The following is a 20,277-nucleotide window of genomic DNA, read 5'->3' on the forward strand; positions in this document are numbered from 1 at the left end:
GCATTAATCAGTTATTCAATTGGTTATAATCTACGGAATGACGCCATTATCCAGCATTAATGTCACCATCTTGTCTGTAAAGTTATCATGATTTGCTGAAATTAAAACATTCCATGTTCCTGACTTTCTCTAGATCTGCCACCTATTTCTATTTTAAGAATGTCAGCAAGTTATTAGAAGAATAAGAGGAATGTTTTCTCGGGAGGATAAAACAATCATTACTTTGCTAACAGTTAGACAAGATAATGGTAACTAGAAAGGCATCTTTGCCTAAATAAGAAATTGAAAAAAGAAAGAAAGAAGAAAGAAGGAAAGAAAGAAATTCCTTCCCTAATTCCTAGTCTCATATAAAGCTAAAGTCTGAAGTGCCTGGGGTAGTGATAGCAGACATTCACATTCTCAGCACCCAGGCAAAAATCCATAGCTTCTGATTGAGAAGTAGAAGCAAAACATACGCCTCTGGGGAAGAAGTCAGAAATTATCCTGCCCCCATAGCCACTGAAGGAAGGGTAAAGCATAAACCCTATGCTGTGGGGAAGAGATAAAAAGAGATAGAAACCACTCTTGTGCCCGGGGAAGACACCAAGAGGAGTTCTGCTACCACTAGACAAGAAGCAGAAAACACTCTCTAAAATGAGACCAACCACATGTTCAATGCAGGGTTCGCCTGCTATGAGTAAGAGTCCCAGAATGAGGAGGAAAAGGAGAGAGAGAGAATGGGACAGAGATAAAAAAAAAAAACAAGAATTTTCCAAAATTAAAGGGAAAACAATAAAATTCAAGTCCAAGAAGCTTAGAGAATTCTGAGGGAAGTAAAACAAGACAAAACAACAGCAACAACAACAACAAAAAATGGTACTGGAGGTGACAAGCAGTACAACAAGCAAAGAAAATAAACAAATGTTATAGGCTGGAAAGAAAGAAGTAAGTCATCTTTATTTGCAAAAGATGTAGTCATCTATGTAGAAAATCCCAAAGTATTTTTGGAAACACTTTTGGAACTAATAATTAAGCTTAGTTGTATGATGTAGCAGAATACAAGGTCAACATAAGAAATCAATTATGTTTCTATAAATTAGCAATGAAAAATCAGAATTGAAATTTTAAAATCATTGCCAATTATAAGGGCAACAAAAAATGTCAAATGTTTGGAATAAATCTAATGAAGTTTGTGTAAGATTTTCATGCTGAAAACTACAAAACATTGATGAGAAATTAAATAAAGCCTTAATTATGGAGAAAAGTGCTATATTTATTGAGTAGATGACTCAATATTATTGTCAATAGATCCTATAGTTTTCTATAGACTTATCAAAACCCAGCAGACATTTAACCAATTAACAGGCTACTTTCTTAAATGTAAATGGAAAAGTACAGAATTTCAATGAGCCCAAACAATGTTAGGGGGAAAAAAAAGAACAAAGTTGGGAGGACTTAAACTACCTGATTTAAAGGTTTATTATAAATCTATAATAGTCGGCCAGGCGCGGTGGCTCAAGCCTGTAATCCCAGCACTTTAGGAGGCCGGGAGGCCAGGCCGGATCGAGGTCAGGAGATGAGACCATCCTGGATTGTCACAGAGCCCGTCTCTACTAAAATGCAAAAGGGCGCTCTTGAAAGCCAAACTGGCAGAGCGCCTGTAATCCAAACCTTCACCAGGAGAGGCTAAGAGAGCAGGAGAATGGCATGGAACCAGAGGCCAGGCTTACAGTAAGGCTGAGATCCACAGCCACTTTCACCTCCAGCCTAAGAAGCGACAAATGAGAGACTCCATCTCAAAAAAAAAAAAAAAAAAAAAAAAAAAATCTATAATAGTCAAGACTGTAATAATGGCATAGGATAGACAAATAAATCAACAGAACAGAATACTCCATTCAGAAATTGACTCGCACATATATGGTTAATTGATTTTTGATAATCGTGTCAAGGTTATTCAATAGAGAAAGAATAGTCTTTTCAATTAGTGGTGCCAGGAAAATTGTAGATTTATAAGCAAAAATAAAATGTCTTTATCTTTACTTCACACCTTAAATGAATTCAACTCAAATAGTTTATAAATGTTAAAACTATCAAACTTTTTGAAGAAAATAGGAAAGAAATTCTTTGTCACCTTGGATTAAGTGAAATTTTCTTAAATCGTATATTTTAAAGGTACAAACTGTAAAAGAAAAACAGTCGATAAGTTGGACATCATCAAAAAGCTGCTCTTCAAAAGAAACTATTGAGAATATTAAAGGACAAGCCACAGACTCAGAGAAAACTATTTGCAGTATACGTATCTTACAAAGAATTTGCATCCAAAATACATAAAGAACTCTTACAACACAATAATAAGGAAACAAAATGCCCAGTTTTTTAAAATGGCAAAAGATTAACAAGGACTTCACAAAAGAATATATACAAATGGCCAATAACCACATGAAAAGATCCTCAGCATCTTTAGTTACTAGGGGAATGCAAACTAAAGCCACAATGAGATACCATCTACACCTATTACAGTCGCTAAAACTTTATTTATTTTTTTTTTTTTGAGACGGAGTCTCGCGCTGTGTCACCCAGGCTGGAGTGCAGTGGCGCGATCTCGGCTCACTGCAAGCTCCGCCTCCCAGGTTCAGGCCATTCTCCTGCCTCAGCCTCCGAGTAGCTGGGACTACAGGCGCCCGCCACCACGCCAGGCTAGTTTTTTGTATTTTTAGTAGAGACGGGGTTTCACCGTGTTAGCCAGGATGGTCTCGATCTCCTGACCTCGTGATCCGCCCGCCTCGGCCTCCCAAAGTGCTGGGATTACAGGCTTGAGCCACCGCGCCCGGCCAGTCGCTAAAACTTTAAACACATACATGCATACATGCTGATCATACCAGTTCTGGGGAGGATGCAAAGCAACTGGAACTTTCATGCATTGTTGGTGAGAATGCAGGATAGTACAACCGCTTTGGAAAGACGTTTAGGAGTTTCTTATAACGTTGAGCATATGCTTAGACTAGGACCCAATATTCTCACTCCCCGGTATTTTACCATAAGAAACGGAAGTTTAAATCAAAAGATTTATATATGAATGTTTACAGCAACAGAAACAAAAGAATGCTCATCAGTTGGTGAATGAATAAACAAATTGTGGAAAATGCTAATAGTTAAGCAGTAAAAGGAAGCAAACTATTGATACATATAATAATACGGATGAATCTCAAAACCATTATTCTAAATGAAAGAAGCCTTACATATAGGGTATATACTATATTACTCCATTTACATGATATTCTAGAGAAGGTAAAACTATAAAGTTGGAAAATAGATCAGTGGTTGCCAGGAACTGGGCATAAGGGAAGAAAACAGATTAAAAAGGAAAGTGAGAGAACTGTTTAGCACAGTTGTAAATTTCTGTATCTCTGTTGTGTTGATGGCTATGTATTTGTCAAAACAGACCAAACCATACACTTTTAAAAAGTGAATATGACTATATATAAATTAAAACTGACTTAAATAAAAATATGTTGGAAAAAATTTAACTTTCTGAGAAGTATTACAGAACATGAATATAAACAATAAGAATATTGCCTTTGAAAACAAGCTGCATTTAAAATGGTAATAATCACCATTAAAATTTACTTATCAAAAGACTTTCCAAGGAATTTGAATGAAGTAAAGGTGTCTAGAAGTTTTATTTAAATCATTAAAAATTTAACGTTATCTCCAGTGATTTCAGACTAACAATACCTTAGAAATGAATATATTACTTCTTCTACATACCATTAAAATATTTTTAACACTGAACCATTTATTAATTTTGATATATATCAGAAGAAGAAATTGTACAAGATATTCTCTATTTACATTGTAATAAAATGGGAAATTAACAGTAAAAGTTATATGAAAAAAACTCTTTTGAAATTGAACAATGCTGTCCTAAATAATTCTTTATAGAGGAATTAAAATCTATAATTAGAGACTAGGAGAGAAAACTATAATGAGAATAAAATATACCCTTTCATTCTTAAGGATACGGTCAAAGCTAAAATTAGTTTAAAAAGTCAAACCTCTAAATGCTTTCTTTAAAAAGAAAATATGAATTTTCTATATGTCAAGAATAAGAGAAATAATAAAAATAAATTTCAGAGAGGACAAATATTGATTAATAAGTATAAAAACAGAAATGAATAAATCAAAAGACAAAAAGTAGAATTAATAACTAAACCTAATATAAGTTCAATTGAAAAGACAAAATATAAAACCTCTAGCAACTTAATTTTAGTATACTATTTCATAAAAATCATAGTATTATTTTTTAAATGAATTTTTATATTGTTCACTTCCTATCCTGGATATAGTTTTGTTTTATTTTATTATTCACTTTCTCAATCCTTGGCTTTAGTATTCTGTATTAATTTTAATACTTTATTTTGAATCACTAATTAACCTAATTCATCAATACAAAAGATCAAAGGAAAGTCCACAAGATCATTTTGATAGATTCAAAGAATATTTTTAAAAATTATTTACTTCTGGTAACTCTTGGAAAATAATGCATAGAATGATACTTCTTTTTTTCTTAAATTGATCGATAATAATAATTATCAATGAAATATTGAAACACCCTTAGCTCACCTCACTTATCTAAATTCTTTTACTGAAAAATTTAGCCTATGTAGTAAGAGAAAAAAATAGTTATAAATATTGAAAAGCAGTAACCAAACATCATTATTTGCAGATGATGTAAATAAAATTAAATTATTTCAATATTAAGTTATAAGGATACAAAATAAATATTTTTAAAAATACATGTTTAAACGCTATGCTATCAATAAGAGTTTGGAAAATATAATAGAAAAAATCCCATACCTATTGTGCATACATGTAGTGTTTCTCAAACCTTAATGTGCATACAGATCAACTAAGAATCTTGTTAAAATGTGATTCAGTAAGTTTGAGGTAGGAATCAAGATTTCACATTTTTAGTAAACTCCCAGGTGCTGATGCTGATTATACTCACAGTAATATATATATTTATTCTATACATTTTATATAGTTCTTAAGCTTTAAAATTCTACATGAGAATATATAGGCAAATATGTATGTGTATATACATAGATTTGTGAATATAGACATATTGACATATATTCTCATACAGAATTTTTAAACTTAAGAATTAACAAAAAATTAGTAAAACTTCTATTTTAAAAAAAGTTAAAATATTACAAGAAATTAGTAAAACTTCTATTTTTAAAAACAAGTTTACAATGTTACTGGGAGACACAAAAGAATATTTGAATAAAGAAGAGAAATGCCACATTCCTGGAGGGGAAGAAAATAATATAAAAATGTCTATTCTTCCTAAATTTTAATCTAATGCCTTTAGTTTAATACCAATAAAAATCACCAAATGATGTTTTTGTAGCTGGAAGAAATAAAAATTATAAAGTTCAACAGGAAGAATAAATATGCCATATTAACCAACAAATGTATTCACAAAGAGGACATAGGTAGTTGTTTCCCTTCTGGAAATTAAAATCTATTGTAAAATAAAGATAATTAGGACATTTTCTGTCACAGAATTATTCAGATCAAAAGCATGGGCTACAAAGCCCAGCCGTAGACCCAAGTGTACATATGATCTTAGTGTATAATAAGGATGGCATATCAGATCATGATAGAAGGATGGATTATTTATCAAGCGAATTGGGAAACCTGAGTTGATTACCAAAATAGACTTATATTCCAGCCTCACCACTGTACAAATTTAGGACTTAATAAAATACCCCCCCACCCCCGGCCACACACACACACACATACATCAAATCATGTGAACTGTAATATAAAAGATAAATTGTAAAGTATCCACAAGTAGAAATCATAAAAAGCACAAGATTTACCACAGGTAACAAATTTGTTTTAAAAATAAGCTTTCATCTATTATAATATATATTATTTTACAGGATCCCATTGTTTTAGAATGGGGTGAATCAATGGAGTAAGCAATCATTGCCCATTACTGACTCTTTTTCTTTTGACTAAAATTCAATGACGTGTATCATTTAGTTAGTCTCTAACATATTTCTTCTTTTTTACCAAAAGCCCTATCAGCATAGCTAAATCAGAGTTTTTCCTCTGTGATAAAATCAGACCAATCAGCTCTGAGATTGTTCTCTGATTACAATTGTAGTTTTTTGTTTTTTGGTTTTTGTTTTCACTGTAACTGCAGTGAGATTGTCCATTTTGGTCACAGGCTACCTCCTGCAGTTTTCCAAATGGCATCAAATGACAAATGATTAAGAACTTTTCAAAAGACAGATCATCATTTCCCCTACAAGTTGCACACGACGTAAAATATATCTTTAAAAGCGTATGTCATTTTAGAAAGCATCAATAGGCCGGGCGCGGTGGCTCAAGCCTGTAATCCCAGCACTTTGGGAGGCCGAGACGGGCGGATCACGAGGTCAGGAGATCGAGACCATCCTGGCTAACACAGTGAAACACCGTCTCTACTAAAAAAAATACAAAAACTTAGCCGGGCGAGGTGGCGGGCGCCTGTAGTCCCAGCTACTCGGGAGGCTGAGGCAGGAGAATGGCGTGAACCCAGGAGGCAGAGCTTGCAGTGAGCTGAGATCCGGCCACTGCACTCCAGCCTGGGTGACAGAGCGAGACTCCGTCTCAAAAAAAAAAAATAAAAAATAAAAAAAAGAGAAAGCATCAATAAATGAATAAAAGTATAAAAGCTAGGCTTTACAACTGCCTCTAGCATTTCCTTGTCAAATATCTAACAGGCGCATACGATAAGCACGCAGTGAATACTGCAACAATTATAAAAGTCACAAATAATAAATTGCCAAATAAAATATTTCATCTCAAATCACCAAATATTCTTTTTTAATTACACTTTCAGGGTAGAGACTGGATCTGGGTCTTCCTTGGGTTCCTCTCATGAAGCCACGAATCATGTGGTTTAGGGCAGAGTGGTGTTATGGTTAAAAGAACCTAGTCCCGTCTAGCGATAGTGATTTCTAAACTCATGTCCTCTACTTGCATTTCTTCCACACTATACAGAGGACTTATAATTACAAGCAATTTTTTAAAAATTCCAATCTTTTTATAAATCACACCGTAATGGTTCCAGTAGTGTCAACCTCACTAGCCCTCACCACTCACAAAAATCTTCTCTGCCTACATCCAAAGCAAGTGTGATGCCTTCTCCCCTCTCTCCTCTCTCTCTTTTGATAAGCTCTTTCTTCACTACCCCTCCTTCCCACCACACCTCATCCTTGTCTCCAATCTAATCTACTTTTGTCAGAAGAACTTGTCTGACAGAGCAAGATTCCTGGAGAATAGCTCAGCAAAGCGAAAGCATTGCATCATAGGCAAAGAGAGGCCAAAGACTGGAAACATTCATTCGGTAAGGATTTTGTCCATCAAATTTGTAGATGCTAACTAAATATGCATGAGTGAATAAAGTAATAGGGGAGTACACCACATAGACTTGTGGAAGAAATAAATAAATAAAGTAATAGGGGAGAATTAGCTATCATGTGGAAGCAAATTGTCAGAATCAGAAAACCCAGTCCCTGGACAGCACTCTGCTTCAGCTACTCTGACTTATCTTTACAAAATTGCTTCAGTAGGGACAAAATATATAAACATGATTTTCAAACATTCTCTTTTTCTGAAGTAATAAAAAGTATTCATGGTAAGTATTAGTATTATAGTTTTGATATTAGTATTACAGTATTGATGTTGTCTTGATATTAAATGAACCCATGTGATCGTTTTAAAATTTCCGACATTTTAATCAGAATACACCAGAGCAAACAATCTGTGTTCTGGAGGGATTAATATATTCATTTGCAAAAATCCTTGTCATGGAGTACCGTAAAACCTCATTAACTAAGACCCTTCTAATTCAGAAATCACCATACGAAAGGCAGTGTGGTATAATACAATGCTGTGTGGCTAGACATGGAGAACCAATAAACTTAAGACAGCTCTTTAGTTATGCATGATTTTAGAAAGTTCCCTTTTCCTCTACTTTCTGCTCATTTGTGTTTGCAGTGAGCTAATTTATACAATCGATCCATCTCATCATCATACAATTCTATGATTATCCATAAGCCAGATAGATTTTGTTTCTACTTTATTCTTTTTATATGCAATGTTTCAGGGACTGGAATTATTTTTGTCTGCATATTTTTAATGTGGAATACCTGAAGAGCCCTGAGAGGTCACACGAGTTTCCTAAATTTGGGCAATTATGATTATGTACATTTTTCTGGACACAGGTTCAGACTTTTTATCTGGTTCCCGAAAGCTCTGTATACCTCTCAAAAAAAAGGTGAAGAACCACTTACTTTAATAATGAACTAATTCCAAGTGATTCCCATCAACTTGTAAAAACAGGCTCACAAAATGTTGCTTAATAATCATGTGTTGGTTCTGTAACATTCTGTAGCCCACATTGATAAATACAGTAGAAGCTACATTTCGAACTTTCACTAATGGCTGGGTCCCCATTTGGTGATAGGGCATGGACTGCATCCAGCTAGTTGACCCTGTTATATCAAAAACCTTGAACAACACCTACCCATAATAGGCTCTCAATGAAGCAAGGAAGTGAAAGGTCTACCCCTTTATCTCTAGGAGAAGAAGGCAGCTAGGGTGATCATTTCACATGTAGGTTTGGATTGAGATTCCAGAACTCTGTGAGATGATGGAAGAATCAACAAGTAAGAACAGTTAGTTCATCTTATCTACAAGTCAAGTCTTGTCATTTCAGTCAAGAAAAAACAGAGGTCCAAAGTGAGGAAAGGCCTTAACAAAAGAGTCAAGACCAAGACTAGATCCCTTAACCAATGGTACAGGTCTTCTCTTACACCCAGCTGGAAGAAGACACAGAACCAATTAAGGAATTCAAATGAACACATCACCCCAATTCCACTTCCTTTTTTTTTGAGATGAAGTCTCGCTCTTGTCCCCCAGGCTGGAGTGCAGTGGTGCAATCTCGGCTCACTGCAACCTCTGCCTCCCGGGTTCAAGCGATTCTCCTGCTTCAGCCTCCCAAGTAGCTGAGATTACAGGCACCTGCCATCATGCCTGGCTAATTTTTGTATTTTTAGTAGAGATGGGGTTTCACCATGTTGGCCAAACTGGTCTTGAACTCCTGACCTCAGATAATCCGCCGGCCTCGGCCTCCCAAAGTGCTGGGATTATAGGCATGAGCCACTGCACCCAGCCTCCAGTTCCTTTTTTTTTTTTTAACCGAAATTCAGCAACTAACAACCTCCTTCAGTAAAAGTAGACATACCATAAATAACCTGCTTTTTCCCTGATTTATTAAAATAAAAATTCATTTAAAAACAAATAAAATAGCACCATGTCTTATATGTAACATAAGTTGAATTCAAATTCTTTGTCATTGTCATATCTGTAAAAATATCCAGCCCCATAAATAAAATTTCTTTTATAATGCAAACTTAAGTAGTTTTTCAATAATGCTTGTTTATCTTAACTGCCAAATACGGGGGGGGGGGGGGGGGGGGGGGGGGGGGGGGGCAGGGAGAGGGGCTCATTTCACTAGTATCTTTAAAAACACATAGTATATAAAATGGAATGCCTGTGATTTCATTCCAATGCACTTGTAGTAATTGTCTTTTAAAACCCAAGTAACATTTGTATTTCTTTTACCTTTTTACAGAAGTATTGTTTTAAACCCAGCCTATTTCCGGAATCATCTTCGTCAAGCCACAGTGTTTAGATGTCTGGAGAGATATTCAGAGGCTGCTCGGTATGTTTGTTTTAACTTTTGTGAGGATTGATTTCAAGTTAAATTAATTTTATTCTCAAATTCTGGTAATAGTATAACAGAACTCTCCATTTCTCTCATGGAATATGATTTTATCCAAATTATTATCTATCAACGTCAAACCAGCAATTATTGACTATCTTTCTCTTTAATTAAAGCTATTCCATGTTCATAGCTCTTAAAATTCAAACTTCCCAGCCATGAGGTCACTGACAATGATGGAAAAACTTGCACAAAGTAATAGAAATGCGCTTGACCTCTTGCTCTCATGTTCTGGTCTAGATTGTAATAATACATTTCTATAACTATCTCTTGAGCACTGGAGAGGAAATCCAGTCATGAGAAAGGATCCTAGAAACCCATTTCTGGAGAAGATGGCATCAGTTAAATAACATCAAGGTTGCTAGAGATGTCCCAAAGTATTTTTTTCTTGGACCCCAGTGTATTTTTTTAAAAAGCTAGTGAAGCTTCCCCTAATATTTGCATCCCAGAACTTAGACTGTGGCAAATAATTATAAGAGTTGCGCAACAGCCTCAATGCTACACTCAGAATTCCTTATCGCCTGTGACAACCCAGACTTTTTTCCTTCCTGGATTAGCTCACAAGACTCCTCTTCCTTTCCATGAGCTCTCTCAAATAATTTTCCTTATTTCCTAATGTAGAGGTGCCTGCTATTTCTTCCTCATCCACTTTACCACCCCAGGAATCTAGCAGGAAAATGTGGTTGGTTTCTAGATTTACTCCAAGCACAAATTCTAAGGATAAATCTGCAGGAATCGAGATGCAGTGCCTAGGTTGCTAGTGACTACTGTCTAGAATGTTTGTAAATAATAATATCTTTGACATTGGAAGCAAGAGTTTGAGTGTATAATAAAATAGCTTCATAAAATTGACACTGTGTCATGCCTGTAATCCCAGCACTTTGGGAGGCCAAGGCAGGTGGATCACCTGAGGTTGGGAGTTTGAGACCAGCCTGACCAACATGGAGAAGCCCTGTCTCTACTAAAAATACAAAAAATTAGCCTGGCGTGGTGGTACACGCCTGTAATCCCAGCTACTCGGGAGGCTGAGGTAGGACAATCTCTTGAACCCGGGAGGTGGAGGTTGTGGTGAGCTGAGATCGCGCCGTTGCACTCCAGCCTGGGCAACAAGAGCGAAACTCTGTCTCAAAAAAAAAAATTGACACTGTGAGGTTTACATGAATTCCATGTTTGTAAGATGTTCCCAGGAGTTGCCTAAACTCAATTAAATAGATATGGAAAGCAGAGTTCATCTCAACTGCTCTCACTTTGCAGTCAGACAACCAATATGCCACATCTTCTTACCTGTGTGAAGGCCCACTTTGAACAGTTTTTAAAAGGTCTTTATTACTCTCTTTTTTGTGTACTTCCCCCTCTACTATTTCTCCAATGTGTTTTATCTAAGGTACTCACGTATTACTTCTTCCTACTTTCTATTTACTCCACTGAAGTGCCTCGGTGGCTCACTTTTTGCCCACACACATTTCCTAGCTGTATGAATGAGAGAGAATCTAAGAGATGATAATAAGTGTCCTTCTGTTTCACATTTAAATAAACAGGTTTTAATAAAGGTCACTAGCTACAAATGAAGCTAATAAGTTCAGCATTAGCAGGTAACAGCCATCTGCAAAATAGGCTCCATTAACAGGTGATTTATTAATACATCTTGAATCGAATTGAAAGATCAATGGAAGGCTAGATACAATTTCAGGACTAGATTTCAACTAGTAAAACAGTGCTAGTGGTGTGCTTATACAGACTCTAAAGATCAAATTGTTAAATATTCAGGAATTTGGAACGAGCTAATTGCTAAACTGTAGGAGAAATTAGCAATGCTGGGAGAAGCTACACTATTGAAATTGCAAATGCTACAAATCCAGGTTTGTTTGTTTTTTTTACTTTGGGAGGGCCCGGTTACCAGCATACCATTGGCTATAACATAATTGTATCAAGCCTGTTGAAGCCAAAGTAGTGACATAAATTCTTCATGGATCCCAAAACAAACAACAAGAACTTAAAAATTTGGAATTTGTCAATATTTGCCCTGTGAAATTGGCACAGAATATTCCACTGCCTTTCTCATGTATACTGAATTAGGTATATCTGCAGTGAAATAGGCATATCTGCTTAATATCATTTGATGACTGGCCTGATAATGCTTCTTGAGAAAATTCCTGATAATTCTTGGTTATGCTGGTGTGGAGTTTCTATAGAGAAGCAATACAATTACTGTCAGGTACAAGTATTTTTTCATCTTGGTTTCTTTAGCAATTACAGCCTTCAATATACAGTATAAGGTCATTCCCCCAAAGAAAGGATGTTATGAACTGTGAACATAAATATCATAGTGTATCTTAGCAGCTAGATTTCTAATGTAAATCAACATATATAAAGCAATATATACAGCTTTTTATTTTATTTTATTGAGACAGTTTTGCTGCCCAGGCAGGAGTGTAGTGGCAAAATCTCAGCACTCGCTGTATCATCCACCTCTCAAGTTCAAGCAATTCTCCTGCCTCAGCCTCCTGAGCAGCTGGGTCTATAGGCACACACCACCACACCCAGCTAATTTTCATATTTTCAGTCGAGATGGGGTTTCGTTTCACTGTGTTGGCCAGGCTGGTCTCAAACTCCTGACCTCAGGGGATCGCTCGCATCAGCCTCACAAAGCAATGGGATTGCAGACATGCGACATTGCACCTGGCCTACAGCATTTATGTTTGTCAATCAATCTATCAGGCCTCTTACAAGGCCTCTATTCAGGCCTCTTACAAGTATTTTACGTTAAAATCCATTGGTAAAGACAACACATCAAGGTTATTTCCTGTAGGATGCTAAGCAGTCATGTTTCTTGCATTGAGAGGCACCTACCACATATTTTAAAAAATTGCCATTATTATGTGATTTAGGAGATCCTAAAACCATAATTCAAAAAAAATGCATCAGCCCATATCTTATCCAAGATAAGGGTATATATAACCTGTCCCTGGAAATCAGAATGTCTTAGGTTTGCTGAGCCTAATCACCTTCACCCATGAAGGGATTTCTAGTAAATAGGCCAGAATGATTCCCAGAACAGCCTCATTTAAAAAGCCCAAACTCTCAACAAGAGAGGCTGGAGAAAATGCTACTCCCTGTGGTTGGAGGGAAGATATCAGGTTTACAATGGACAGATTCTTTTATTTTACAGGTCAATATCCCTTCAGTAACATTCTACCAGAAGAAAGTGTAAGAATACATAAATGATAGAAATTGAACAAAAATGGAGATATTTTATTACAGTTTAGGGTTCGCAGGGATGCTAGTCACTTTGTGGAGATGGCTGGAACTGCTTAAATTGATGAAATCACATTTTCAGACCACAAACTAAGTTAAGATAGCTCTAACCGCCATTCCCAAAAACAAGCCACCTTGTGAAGCCTTAGCTAAAATAGAAACTTGCAAAGCTTGTTAACATCTTTCTGTTTCAATGCATACAAAAAAATCTGTGTTGACATAAAATGAATGTCATCACTCAAATCTGCCTCTCCTCCCCCAACACTCATACTTACACACACACACACACACACACACACCCCGTTTGGGACTACCTTCATGAGAAGAAAATTGGATTCAAAGACATAAAATCAAAGAAAAGCCAAGACTGTTTTGTGAAGACAGCTAATGACTTTTGACAATACAAATATTATGGTGTCTTTTATCTCTTTGTGCTCAATGACTAGCACGTGGTCTAAAATATGCCAAGCACCAGTTAGGGGGTTATGAATTAAATCAGCAGGTTTTTGAGTCTGTGGTAATATGTGGTTGATAACCATTCAGCTATATCAATAAGATATTAGATATTATATAAAATTCTTTTTTTTTTTTTTTTTTTTTTTTGAGACAGAGTCTCGCTGTGTCTCCCAGACTGGAGTGCAGTGGCGCGATCTCGGCTCACTGCCAACTCCACCTCCCGGGTTCACGCCATTCTCCTGCCTCAGCCTCCCGAGTAGCTGGGACTACAGACGCCCGCCACCACGCCCGGTTAATTTTTTGTGTTTTTAGTAGAGACGGGGTTTCACCGTGTTAGCCAGGATGGTCTCGATCTTCTGACCTTGTGATCCACCCGCCTCGGCCTCCCAAAGTGCTGGGATTACAGGCGTGAGCCACCACGTCCGGCCATAAAATTCTTTGTAAAACCCTGATTGAAAGATAAATATGAGAAGTGTGCTCATAGTAGTGAAGATTATGGGATAGCATGATGACTTCTAAACTGAAAATACATAGGCAAAAACCATATAACATTGTACAGGGTCTTTATTTAAAACCACATTGTGTAAGAAGCAGCATACAGAAGGTAAAACTAAAGAAAAGATGCAACAAAGTCTTTTTAATGCATCATTGATAAAGAATTTTCTGCCGGGCGCACTGGCTTAAGCCTGTAATCCCAGCAGTTTGGGAGGCCGAGGTGGGCAGATCACCTGAGGCCATGAGTTTGAGAGCAGCCTGGCCAACATGGTGAAACCCTATCTCTACTAAAAATAAAAATACAAAAATTAGCCGGGCGTGCTGGCAGGCACCTGTAATCCCAGCTACTCAGGAGGCGGAAGCTGGAGAATCGCTTGAACCCAGGAGGCAAAGGTTGCAGTGAGTGGAGATCACGCAATTGCACTGCAGCCTGGATGACAAAAGCAAAACTCTGTCTCAAAAAAAAAAAAGAAAAAAGAGAAACAAATTTTCTGTGTATTTCTACATGCATGGGCTAGATAAGGGATCCGAAAACAGGAGTAACACATTCAAATGCTTATAAAGCCCAGGTAGATGATGTATGTATCAGACCAATTGAAAGATAAAATATGTTCTATGAACTACAGTGAACTAGAGACCACTCATTAAAGTGACCAAAAAATTAATCTTTCATATCATATACCTATGATAGTCAAAGTGGACACTATTAAGAACTCCTCCAGGGAAACAGGTATAAACCAGGACTTTCACAAGCACACTGGCCGTATCATCACCCTACCACTGGCCCTTCCAAAGAGAGTGGCCATCACTCAAGTCCAACTAATGTCGCTCTCTGGGAATGTAGGTTCAACTTTGGAGATTATTTTGAGTCTTCAAGAGATAATATTAATATAACTTCAGAGCTTTCCAAGAAATTTATTTACTTTTTAAAATATTTTCAACTTTCATTTTAGATTCATGGGATACATGTGCAGGTTTATTACACGGGTATATTGCATGACACTGAGGTTTGGGATACAAATGGCCCTGTTACCCAGGTAGTGAACATAGTACCCAGTTGGTAGTTTTTCCACCCTTACTCCCCTCCCTCTCTCCCCACTTTAGTAGTACCCAATGTTTATTGTTTCCATCTTTATGTCCATAAGTACCCAAAGTTTAGCTCCTACTTATAAGTGAGAACAGAACATGCAGTATTTGGTTTTCTATTCCTATGTTAATTTACACTTAGGATAATGGCCTCCAGCAGCATCCATGTTGCTGCAAAGAACATGGTTTCACTCTTTCTATGGCTGGGTAATAGTCCATGATGTATATGTACCACATGTTCTTTATCCAATCCACTGGTATTGGACACCAAGGTTAAGTCCATGTCTTTACTATTGTGGATAGTGCATGAACATACAAGTGTATGTGTCTTTTTGGTAGAATGGTTTGTTTTCCTTTGGGTATACACTGAGAAATGGGATTGCTGAGTTGAATAGTGGCTCTGTTTTAAGTTTTTGAGGCAGGAAATTAAAGAAAAACAAAATTAAAAAGAAAGAGAAATAAGCTTTCCTGTATTAGGCTGACTTGTCCCAGAGGCAGCAACAGGCACAGCCCAGACCCAGGAAAAGTCTTGGTAATACTATCTAATGTGCTCTGGAGACTCTCCTGGCACTCCTTCAACATAGGGAGAAGAAAAACAAACTTTCCTTTGTTTTATGGAATGAGTTTATAGATTCCTGTTCTCTGTAACTAGTGACTTCAAGTATTCTGTTTTATTTAAGCAGTAGAATGAAGGTCATGAGCCTCTGAGCAGGCCTGAGTTACAGCTAACTGAGCACCATAGTGAAGGTTATGGGATAAGCCTGTGCCTAGGCAAACCTAGATAATGGACATCTGGGTTGCATAGCAATGGACATGTCCTATCTTGAGTTATGAACCTGTTACAGTTTGATTAACTGTCTTTGTCCTGCCTCTGTATCCTTGCTTTCAGGCCACTGTAAGCTTGCTTCAAGCTAGCCCACCCCCTTTTGTGAAGTGTGTATAAAAGTCAAGTGCTGGCTTTGTTCTGGGCCCAGTCTTTGGACGTTAAGTCTGCTGGGTCTGAGTGCACTCAATAATAAAGATATCCTCCTGTATACACTCCAAGGTCTCTCTCTGGTCCTCCTGATTCCACAACACTTTGAGAAGTCTCCAAACCGCTTTCAACAATGGCTGAACTAATTTACATTCCCACCAAGAGTGTATAAATATTCTCTTTTCTCCACAGCCTCACTAGCATCTATTATTTTTTGACTTTTTAGTAACAACCATTCCAACTGATGTGAAATGGCATCTCATTGTGGTTGTGATTTGCATCTCTCTGATTATTAGCTATGTTGAGCTTTTCTTTAAATATTTGTTAGCCATTTGTATGTCTTCCTTTGAGAAGTGTCTGTTCATGTTCCTTACCTAATTTTTAATGGGTTTTTTTGTTGTTGTTGTTTACTTGCTTTTTGCTTAAGTTCCTTAGAGATTCTGGATATTAGACCTTGTCAGATGCTTAATTGGCAAATATTTGCTCCCATTTTGTAGGTTACCTGTTTCCACTGTTGATGGTTTCTTTTGCTGTGCAGAAGCTCTTTAGTTTAATTAGGCCCTACTTGTCAATTATTATATTTTGAGGACAGTGCCATAAACTCTTTGCCAAGGCCAATGTCTAGAATTGTAGGTATATCCTAGGTTTTCTTTCGAGATTTTTGTAGTTTGAGGTTTTATATTTAAATCTTTAATCCATCTTGAGTTAACTTTTGTGTATGGTAAAAGGTAGTGGTCCAGTTTCATTCTTCTGCATATGGCTAGCCAGCTGTCCTAGCATCATTTATTGAATATGAAGTCCTTTCCCCATTCCTTATTTTTGTTAACTTCGTCAAAGATCAGATGGTGTTAAGGGTGCAGCTTTATTTCTGGATTCTCTATTCTGTTCTGTAGGTCTCTGTGTGTGTTTTTGTACCAGTACTATGCCGTTTTGGTTACTGTAGCCTCATGGTATAGTCTGAAGTCAGGTAATGTGATGCTTCAACTTTGTTCTTTTTGCTTAGGATTACTTTGGCTATTTGGGCTCTTTCTTGTTTTCATATGAATTTTAGAATTTTTTTTCCAATGTTGTGAAAAATGACATTGGTAGTTTGATAGGAATAGTGTTGAATCTGTAGATTGCTTTGGGCAGTATGGCCATTTTAATGATATTTATTCTGCAAATCCATTAGCCTGGCATGTGTTTCCATTTATTTGTGTCATCTATGATTTATCTCAGTAGTGTTTTATAGTTCTCCTTTCATCTCCTTAGTTAGCTGTGTTCCTAGATATTTCATTTTTGTATGTGTGGCTATTGTAAATGAGACTGCATTCTTGATTTGACTCTCAGCTTGAACATTATTGGTCTATAAAAATGCCAGGCAAGGTGGCTCATGTCTGTAATCCCAGAATTTTTAGAGGCCAAAATGGAAGGATCACGCAAGGCCAGGAGTTTGAGACTCACCTGGGCAACACAGCAAGACTCTGTTTCTAAAGAAAAAACAAACTTTTTTTTTCAATTAGCTGGGCATGGTGGCACACACGTGTAGTACTAGCTACTCAGTAGACTGAGGCAGGAAGATAGCTTAAGCCCAGGAGTTCAAGGATGAAGTGAACTATGATCATGCCACTGCACTCCATCCTAGAGTTCAGACTCTGTCTCCAAGTGAGACTCTGTCTCTAAAAACATCAATAAATAAATAAAAAGGAAAAAAAGTGCTACTGATTTTTCTACACTTATTTTGTATCCTGAAACTTTACTGAAGTCATTTATCAGTTCTAGGGGCCTTTTGGCAGCCTTCTAGCATCAAATCATATTGTCTGTGAAAAGATATCATCTGACTTCTTTGTTTCCTATTTGTATGCTTTTTATTTCTTTCTCTTGCCTTAAGTTTGCCGGCTAGGACTTGCAATACGATGTTGAATAGGAGCAGGCATACTTGTTTCTTCCTTTTCTTAAGGAGAATGCTTCCAGTTTTTGCCCATTTAGTAGGTTGCTGGCTGGTCTACGGCCATACCAGCTGAATGCACCCGACCTCATAAGTATGATGTTGGCTCTAGGTTTGTCATAGACGGCTTTTATTATTTTGTTGTATGTTTCTTCAACGCCTAGTTTGTTGAGGGTTTTTGCCATGAAGGGAATGTTGAATTTTTTTGGAAGCTTTTTCTGTGTCTATTTAGATGATCATATGGTTTTTGTTTTTAATTCTGCTTATGTGATGAATCACATTTACTGATTTATGTATGTTGAATCAACCTTGCACCCCAGGAATGAAGCTTACTTTATCATAGTGAATTAACTTTTTGATGTGCTACTGGATTCAGTTTGCTAGTATGCCTGTAGTTTTCTTTTTTCGTTGTGTCTTTGCCAGATGTTGGTTTCAGGGTGATGCTGGTTTTGTAGAATAACTTAGAGAGAAGTCCCTCCTCCTTGATTTTTTTGGAATAGTTTTAGTAATATTGGTACCAGCTCTTCTTTGTATGTTTGGTAGAATTTGGGTGTGAATCCATCTGGTCCAGGTGTTTTTTTGGTTGGTAGGTTTTTTATTACGGATTCAACTTTGGAACTCGATATTGGTCTGTCTAGGGGAGTCTGGTTTTGAGGATTCAGGTGCTGGCTGTAATGGGGAGGGTCAGCCTTGTCTTCAGGTCACTGACTGAACTCTCAGGTGAGGGCAAGCAGAGTTGCTTAGGTGGTAGGAGCCCAACGGAGATCACAGGCCTGTGGGGTAAGATTTTTAGAAGTACTTTGGGCCACCACTGAAATACCCAGGCCCGCGCTGGGTGGGTGCACTGGAAGCCAGAAGACCCCAAGCCCCGTTTGGGAAGGGACAGGGAGTCAAGCGAAAAGCAGTCTGGCTATCTCTCTGCAGGGCAGTTGCGGCATGCTAGAGGCAGGAAAGCACTCAGGCTTTCTGTTCCCTCTCCAGCCTGGGGGCAGCAGGGGTAAGGACCACGGCAGCAGCAATGGCAGAGGGCCTGTCAGTTACCTCTGGGAGCCCCACCACGAAAAAAGAAAAAACACACACACACAAGCCGAAACGTGCCAGAGTGGTCAGGCCGGGTGGGGCGGCTATGCTGGGAGCCCAAATCAGTGGGCTTTGTAACAGAGAGCAATATAGGGCAGGGACTCTCAGGGAAAGCAGCCTGGCCTCCTCTCTGATGGAGTCATGCAAAAGAGCTCAGGCTCTTTGTTCCCTCCCATCCTGGCAGCAACAGAGGGGGGCACAACGGCCTTGGCAATCACAGTAGGTCTGTCCCTTATGTCCCAGAGAAACTCAGAGCTGCAACCAACCAGAGTGCTCAGGTGAGGCATGAGAATAGGGTCTGGATGCAGGGAACCTACTGCGGACTCATGCTGAGTATCAGAGGCTACTCCCTTTTTAACCTCTCCTTTTCCTGCGTGGCAGTCGAAAAATGAAAGTACCTCTGATTGGTCCCCTGCCACAACCAATCAGACTGGTCATGGGCCTACTCATCACTTGGAGTGGTCCCCTCCCACAACGAATCAGACTGGTCACGGAGCTTTATTTGCATATAGTAAACCAAAGGGAAACGTCTAGAGGGTATTTAAACCCCAGGAAATTCTGTAACTGAGGCTCTTGAGCCGCTTGTTCCAGCCGGCTCCTGCCCCGTGAAGTGTACTTTCGTTTACAATAAATCTCTGCTTTTGCTGCCTTGTTTTGTACGTGCGTTTTGTCCAATTCTTTGTTCAAAACACCAAGAACCTGCACAACTGCCTTTGACCAGTAACACGGGCAAGTGTGCACACTGGAGGCCCAAGCCACTGGGCCTTGACTGGCGAGCAGCAGCAGAGGTGGGGTCTGTAGTCTGCTCTTCAGTACTGCGGCTGCTGCATCTATCCTAAGGGCATGCGGAAGAGCCTAGACTCCCTTGTTGGTGGGGCTACTGTAGCTGGCTCTAGGGTGCTCAGGGATCCAAGACCCATTGGGCTTCACATGGGCTTGAGTGGTGCCTCTGCACAGACTCCAGGCAGCTCTCTGTGTCTGTCTGTAGACCCTGGGGAGTCAGAGGGGCTCTTCCATGGCCAGGACCGCAAAGGCCTGTGGTGGAATTGTGGATCCTCCAAGAGCTTTTATTCAATCACCCTTTCTCTCACGATACGACAATTCCTCTGGCTGTGCAGCAATCCCAGGTGGGTGGCTGTCCTGCTTTGCTCCTCTCTTTTGGGTCCTGTTGTGTATTGC

At 38.2% G+C, this 20,277-nt stretch overlaps 1 protein-coding gene across 1 annotated transcript in view; it reads left to right on the top strand.

The window, feature by feature from the left end:
* The window catches only part of SPATA16 (spermatogenesis associated 16), a 254,511-nt gene that overhangs the window by 114,016 nt on the left and 120,218 nt on the right, over positions 1-20,277 (top strand). Inside the window, exon 4 of the mRNA XM_003894819.5 lies at positions 9,677-9,766. Within this exon, the coding sequence (XP_003894868.4) occupies positions 9,677-9,766 (90 nt within the window). The remainder of the gene's footprint in view (positions 1-9,676; positions 9,767-20,277) is intronic.

This window comes from Papio anubis, chromosome 2 (assembly GCF_008728515.1).
Source record: "Papio anubis isolate 15944 chromosome 2, Panubis1.0, whole genome shotgun sequence".
In the NCBI taxonomy this organism is placed as follows: domain Eukaryota; kingdom Metazoa; phylum Chordata; class Mammalia; order Primates; family Cercopithecidae; genus Papio; species Papio anubis.